General features: G+C 37.1%; 1 protein-coding gene across 1 annotated transcript in view; it reads left to right on the top strand.

The window, feature by feature from the left end:
- Positions 1-6: 6 nt before the first annotated feature.
- Positions 7-7,188, top strand: part of LOC107674294 (sarcoplasmic/endoplasmic reticulum calcium ATPase 2-like) — a 27,623-nt gene continuing 20,441 nt past the window's right edge. Inside the window, exons 1-6 of the mRNA XM_016468233.1 lie at positions 7-132; positions 234-383; positions 2,120-2,137; positions 2,223-2,305; positions 4,004-4,108; positions 4,295-4,433. Coding sequence (XP_016323719.1) covers positions 266-383; positions 2,120-2,137; positions 2,223-2,305; positions 4,004-4,108; positions 4,295-4,433 — 463 coding nt within the window. The 5' untranslated portion in view covers positions 7-132; positions 234-265. The remainder of the gene's footprint in view (positions 133-233; positions 384-2,119; positions 2,138-2,222; positions 2,306-4,003; positions 4,109-4,294; positions 4,434-7,188) is intronic.

The following is a 7,188-nucleotide window of genomic DNA, read 5'->3' on the forward strand; positions in this document are numbered from 1 at the left end:
AGAGGCTTGGACGGGGGGTGAATGTGATGTACTAAGCAAGGATCTTTTCTTTTGGCTTCCACTGACTCCCAGTTCTTTGGGGAAAAGGAAGAAAATAGAAGAACTCATCTGTTTGGATAAAACTCCGGGAAGGTGCATTTGGCCGTCTCAACTTTCTACATATGTTCTACATTGGATGTCAATGCATGTGTCACTCATAGGCATATTCGTATCTATTTTTCTGACCAAGGCAGATTCTTGAGAGGGATTCTCTTCCCATCTAACAATGGAGAATTCTCACACCAAGAGTGTGGAAGAAGTTTATAGTTATTTCAGCGTCAACGAGAGCACGGGACTGACTTTAGACCAAGTGAAACGGCAGAAAGAGAAATGGGGTCCCAACGGTACGTCTGATACTTTTATGTTCTTCACGGCCAGAGACTCGCGACAGACAATTTGAAGTTGACATGAAGTTGTTACATTTGTTGCAGTCAGCCGGCTGGAGCGTTCGAAACGGCTGACTTCATCAAACACGTTTTTATGGCAAGCTGCTGACACATTGATTTAAAAAAAAAAAAATCTAACTAATATCGGTTTTATGCTACTAGTACTTAAATTACTAGTAAACAATTCAGTAGTGACTAGTATATTGTTCACTTCTGTAGTTTAGGTACTAGTACTTATTTTTAGTTACTTTCACCATTTTACTTGGTTTTCCTAAATTATAGACACTAGTTGTTAATTCCATTTGTTACTTTCAGCGTTTTTAAGTGTATTGGTAAGATAGTTAATAGTAGTCATCCTGACTAGTCATTGGCAAGTAAAGTAGTAATTGCAGCTACACTGTAAAAAAAAAATCCGTAAAATTTATGGTAAAAAACCGGCAGCTGTGGTTGCCGGAATTTTACCGTAAAAAATACGGTAGCAACGTTTTACGGTTTTAACTTAAATTTACAGTTAAATACCGTAATTTCATTAACTGATATAATGTTAATATACCAACCTACTGAAGTACTGAAATCTGTTTTGTACCTTTGTAATACACTGATAACCACCAAATGCAGGTGGTGATGAGAAAGTCACGATCGCCAGGAGCAGGGTTGGGCACCCCTGCTCTATGGTATCGAGGCATTTCGGTTCGTGCCTAAAAAGTATCGAACTCGATACCCAGCCCTATTTATTAAATACTATCATCTAATAAATAAGGACTAGTAAAGCTTGAATATGTGTAGAAGCAACTACTGGGATAGAAAAAAAGTACTAGTACCTAATGAATAGTTACTAGTAAAACTAGAATAGGTTCCAGCAGCATCTGGTCTACAGACTAGTCGGAACTACAGATTCCCATAGAAATCAATGGCAAACATTTTTAAATCGTTACCAATAACAATGGAATAGACACTTGCCTTTACTGCCATAGTGATATGTAGCCAAGAAATCTGTACTAGTGAAACTGAAAAATATTAGTCTCAGTTGTATTGTCTATAAGTGCTGATGACATAGAAATGGATGCTACTTAGAAAAAAAAAAATGTTGAAATAGCTTGCCATGCTCATTTTCATTGACTTTGACAAGGTGGAAAACAGGCACACATAGGTCAGAAATAAGCTGAAAGAGATGTTTAGCTCCCACCCATTTATTATGTCGCAGGACAATCAAAGCGAGCATAGCTAAGGCCGGTCTCCAGTCTTTCTCTTTCATCCTTTATACAGAATCATGCTTTTATGAAGATATGGATGAAAATATTCCTGTCAGCACCCGGCTCAGAAACCGCTTGTAAATGTTTCACAGCATGTGCTCAAAGAGGAGCCAAAATATTAACTCGTTTGGATTAAAACCAAATATTCTTTCACATTTTTCCTCTCAGAGTGGAAGGTGCTTATGACAGTTAATCTCTTCTGAAATATTACATTACGTCTTGGGAGTAGTGTTCATCAATGTTGTTGTTTTTTTAAATCTTTTTTTATGTTTCCATTTAATCTTTGAGTTTTAATACGTTCTAATAAAGCCACAGGTCTTAATGTAATTAACAGTTGTGTTTTAGTCAATGTCAAATCAATTTATGCTTTGGAATGTATTCAGGGTGTGTATTTGTAACTTTATACTTTGTCTTTTTCATATCCTTCAATAAACCACACAGAGTTGCCTGCTGAGGAAGGTAATATTACATTTTAAACAATAACATGATGTTATCATTCTACTCCTCATGTGATATTGATCGATTTAATTTTGATGTTTGACAGGAAAATCTATATGGGAACTTGTCATCGAGCAGTTTGAAGATTTACTTGTGCGGATTCTTTTATTGGCAGCTTGTATATCTTTTGTAAGTACATTTTAGTAACATGTTCTGGCAGATTTCTGCACTTATTGTTATTGTGCAATATTCTTTGAGTGCAAATAGAGTCAGTACAGCCATTTCTCAGACGTGATTCAGCACAGATTCATGTCAGGTGTTGATTGCTTTACACTAGAAACAAACTACAGCGATACATGCACTGAAATAAACACCGACTGCTATCCGGAAGAGCTGTGAATGTGAAGATGTCTTGTTAGCTCCTTGAGTCTTGCATGCCTCGTCTTGGGTTACTCGCAGATCTGAAGGGCTAAACAGCTGAGGAAGCGGAACTCCTTAGGAATGGTGACAACAGCATTCAGTGAGATTGAGTGTCTGTCGCTAGCTGCCAAACAAGATGTCTTAGTAGTGCACTGCTGTTTTACAGCCATGGTTTAAGGACCTCTTGATTAATTAGCATAGATAGATTACCACCGAATGAAGACATGTGGCTGTTTGCTTGGAGACTTAAAAGTGTTGTGTAGTTAGCTTGTCAATCAAATTTATGTATGGAACCAGTGCTTAAAATAGTGGTGGTGTAGCCTAGTGGTTAAAGATTGGCCCTAGTAAGTAACAAGTTGTTGGTACAAACTGCGCATGGGTTAATATCCTATATGAAAGATAGAAGATATTAATTTTGATATGTTTATTAATTATGTATTCATTCAATTATTGAAAATGACTACTAGAATTTACTGTAAATTAAATATTAAGAAGGTTAAAATTATATGGAATATAAATCTGTTATTCCGTATATAATTATATAAGCATGTGTGTGTGTATATATATTTGCTGTATATATTATTATTTTTAATAATATTATTATTTTTTTTCTTTCTCATAATACAACTAAAAAAAGTAAGGATCTTTATTCTTTGGCTGGCCAAAATCATTAGTTACAATCCATCTGATGAGATTAAACTGGCTGGTTGGGTGGAAGGTGAGAGGTATGCCAGCATCACCCAGCGGAGTGATACTGAGGTGTTGGAGTCTGTGGTTTGACAGCTGTCTCGTAGTTGGCTGTGTAAGAGGGCATCACTGCAGGCCAAATTAGGCCTCTGACCTTCAGTTGCAGGCTTCTCATTACCACAGACAGACCAGTAACTCCACTGTCTCGTGAGAACACCACCAAGATGTTGATTAGAGGGCTTCAGTCTCGGCATATGATCTTCATGCTATGCATCTAAGGACTTTCTGTCCGAGAAAGATCATGCAAATCCATTTTTAAAGGTGCAAATCAAAGCTGCTCTCTAAGTTGCTATAAAAGTCTATGATGTGAAGGAAAGTAAATAGATGTCGCAACTTCTTATTTTAGGAGGAGTCCATATGTAATAATGCATTTAATGAGGGAAATAACAGATGTCGTGCTGTGGCTGCAGTGAGCTGTAGGAGTTTTATTTCCAGTCATTAAAACATACTGCTGCGTTGGGCTTTCATTATGCCGCTCGGTCCCGTTTTTTTTCCTGTGTTTAAACTTTGTTTCAAATCATGCAGATTATGCAATCTAAACAGTCTCATTTGTAAACTGGTTGTGTTGAATCTGTTATGAGAAGGTAAATGTCACTGGCGTGTCTTGACTAGAATCTTGATCTACCGGTATTAAAATATCCACGAGGTATTCTGAATGTCAAATATTTTATTAGATCTAATGGGACGTGTTGTGACATGACTTTTTTTTTTTTATTGCAGGTATTAGCCTGGTTCGAGGAGGGAGATGAAACGATCACTGCCTTTGTGGAGCCTTTTGTAATCTTACTAATTCTTATAGCTAACGCCATCGTAGGTGTTTGGCAGGTCAGTAGAGCATGAAAAGAGTCATAAATTTAAGTGTGTCATTTCTGCACAATTGGAACACATAATGACTGTTATCAAACGGGTTTCTCACATCTGTCTAACAGAAAGTTCCATCCCAAACTCAAATGCTGAATTTGCCAGTGAATACAATCTTCTTTTTTTCACATTTGATTCTCTCCATCTCAGGAACGTAATGCAGAAAATGCCATTGAAGCCCTTAAGGAGTACGAGCCAGAGATGGGCAAGGTGTACCGTCAGGACAGGAAGACCGTCCAGATGATCAAAGCCAAAGACATTGTGCCTGGAGACATTGTGGAGGTCGCTGGTAAGTGCTGCCTTTATATCATAAAGTCTATGTGATCACAGTGTCACTCACTTATTTCTCTGAATTCATTGCACTTCTGGGTTGTTATATGAGGTAATTACAGCCTCTCAGCTCTCCGGTCTCTGTATGGACCCTGTACAGCTCCACTATAGGAGTATAGGTATTTTTGGTTGCACCTGTTGATTCTCAATGGACTGTGCGTCAGTCCTCATCACATGTTCATCAGTTCTCATGCTCTACCTAGAAGCTTATCTATATCCATTGTTGGCTCTTTTGGTTTGCTTCTCATAGTTTTGCTTTATATTCATTTGAAGATGGCTTTCAGATTTCTCAGCTATTGCAAATAATTAATGTAGTATGTGAAGCTTAATTTTCTTGAAGTACCTGGAACTTCATTCATAAAACTTGTAGAGAATGATATTAAATGTGATATTAAAAACTGAAACCTATGATAATTTCCCAAATGTTCCTGCAGACGATGCATAAAACGCACATTGCTAAATGCATCCTGCTTTATGGATCGCAAATTTTTTAAATCATCGTTTAATTAAAGATTCATTCGCTGATGTTTAAATCCACATCATTATCTGATCATGATTCTTACTCCTTGCTCCAAAAGTGACGCAAGCTTTGTAAAAAATGCAATTTAAAAAAGCTCCGGGTTTGCTGTGCTTGTTTGTATGGCTGCATAATTTGTGACTATATGTCACCATATAAATGGTGTAATTGTATATCAATATTATTATAAAATAATAACAGCAACAATATTAATAATTGTAGTAGTAGTAGTAGTGGTAAATAAAAATATTAAACATAAGAAGTATTACTCTTGTAATATTTTACTGTAAAATAAAAAGGGGTATTTTAGAAAAAATAATATAATAATTTTGCAGTCTTAATTTCTTTATTTCCAAACATTAAACCATCAAGATTACATTTTAGTGGAAAACTGCTGGATGACCTTAAACTTACAATGAAATCAGAATTGACAAATCTTATTTTTATGGGATATTGCAGTGTTTATTATCAATGATTTATCTGTGCACATCTTTATTTTTTTAAATTTATGTGCCCTCATAATCTTAAATAAAAATAACTTCCCCTCCCTCTTGCAACAACATTTTTTCTCATCCCTGATTACGTATGTCTCGGTGCAAGAGCGGGTCAACCTGTCACTCACATGAGATCGCAGCAATAGCAAACATCAACAATCCAATGATCCAATCAATTCCCAGTGGACCAAATCAAATCCCACCCTACATTTTTTTTTTTTAATCATTCGATAAGTTTTCATATTTCGCAAAGAAGAAAAGACTTCTGTTTCATGCCGACTTTAAAGCCTGTTATAATCACTTCTCATTACAAATTTAATGGAATCACAGCCTTCGAGATTTATCATAGCACTAAGACATATCACACTTTTAGTTTTATTAAAAAAAAGAATAATGCAGTCCTAGTTTCTGCCTTTATAAATCTCAAATTTTTTTTCCTCATTTAATTGTAGGATCAAATCTAATCGTATGCATGTTTTATAGACGAGGCCCCTGCTTTCTAGCATTAATACATGTTTTTGAAGACTTGAGAGATAGAAAAGAATTGAAGCAGCACTTGTGATGATAACAAAGTGTGAAAGGATCTTCATGCGGGGTCTTTTTTTGGGATGGATGTGGTCATCTGATACATGAAAGAACTGGTAGAATGTTTTAACCTTTAACTCTTTGCAGTAGAACCAGTGCTGTATGTTTTGTGCATAGTGGTAGATGTTATATTTAGCACCGATAGACTGTGCAGATTATGGAATGGTTTAATTATAACTAACATTGACAATGGTGCAGATGACAGGTGTCGGCCCCGGGCCCACCGCCCACCCCTTCTGCAGCGTCCCACAGAATTGCAGCCCGTGACGTCAGATGTGATCCAGACAGACTGCAGTGTCACCTTGGAGAGGTCATTGGTGGAATAGTGCTGTTTTGGTGTTAGTGCTTAGGCCTAAACATGGGTAAATTGTCTACTAATGCATTTGTCTCGTAGTTCTGCAGTTTTGCAAAATGTCTCCGTCCATTCTTCCAGATAGGGACGTGATGACAGATTTGACCAGAACCGACACCGTCTGGATGTGATTAATTTAGGAAGAGTGGGTCACCTGGAGCTTTTTGGCTGAATCTGGAGAGCATTTCGTAGTGTGACATCTGCGCTGATCGTTTAAAGTGCAGTGCCTGTGGTCTCTCTCTCTCTTTGTCTCTGAATCTCTGTCTCTGCTCCTGCTGTGGGTTGTGAGCATGACGCAGTCTGAGCCTCGGCTCGGCGCACACTCTGCAGAGGACTCTGGGACTGTAACCAGTTTAGTCGTGAACAGAATTACAAATGCTTTCAGCGGCATCCTGACAGCCTATCAGTTCCATGCAGGGCCGAGCTCAGCATGTTGGCCACCTCACAGTCCTCTCAGTGCACATCTGATGCTTTAATTAGCATAACTTACAACGCTCTTTGATATTCCAAACCAAGGTGCTTTGGTTTATAATACAACCTCAGGTGTAATCTTTGAGGAATGTCTGATGTAAGGATAATTCTTGGATAATTCTCCTTTAAGACTTCCTGAAATCTAAATTTGACTCTTGAGAAATTTATTTGGTATTTTTATTATTATTTTTTTTTTTTTTACTGTAATCCATGTCTTTATAGCTTTAAGACCATCCATGCTAGTGTACTTCAAAAGTTCGATTTTTTTTTTTTTTTTTTTTTTTTTGTTTTATTT

Source organism: Sinocyclocheilus anshuiensis, unplaced genomic scaffold, assembly GCF_001515605.1.
Source record: "Sinocyclocheilus anshuiensis isolate Anshui unplaced genomic scaffold, SAMN03320099.WGS_v1.1 scaffold188, whole genome shotgun sequence".
Classification (NCBI taxonomy): Eukaryota; Metazoa; Chordata; class Actinopteri; order Cypriniformes; family Cyprinidae; genus Sinocyclocheilus; species Sinocyclocheilus anshuiensis.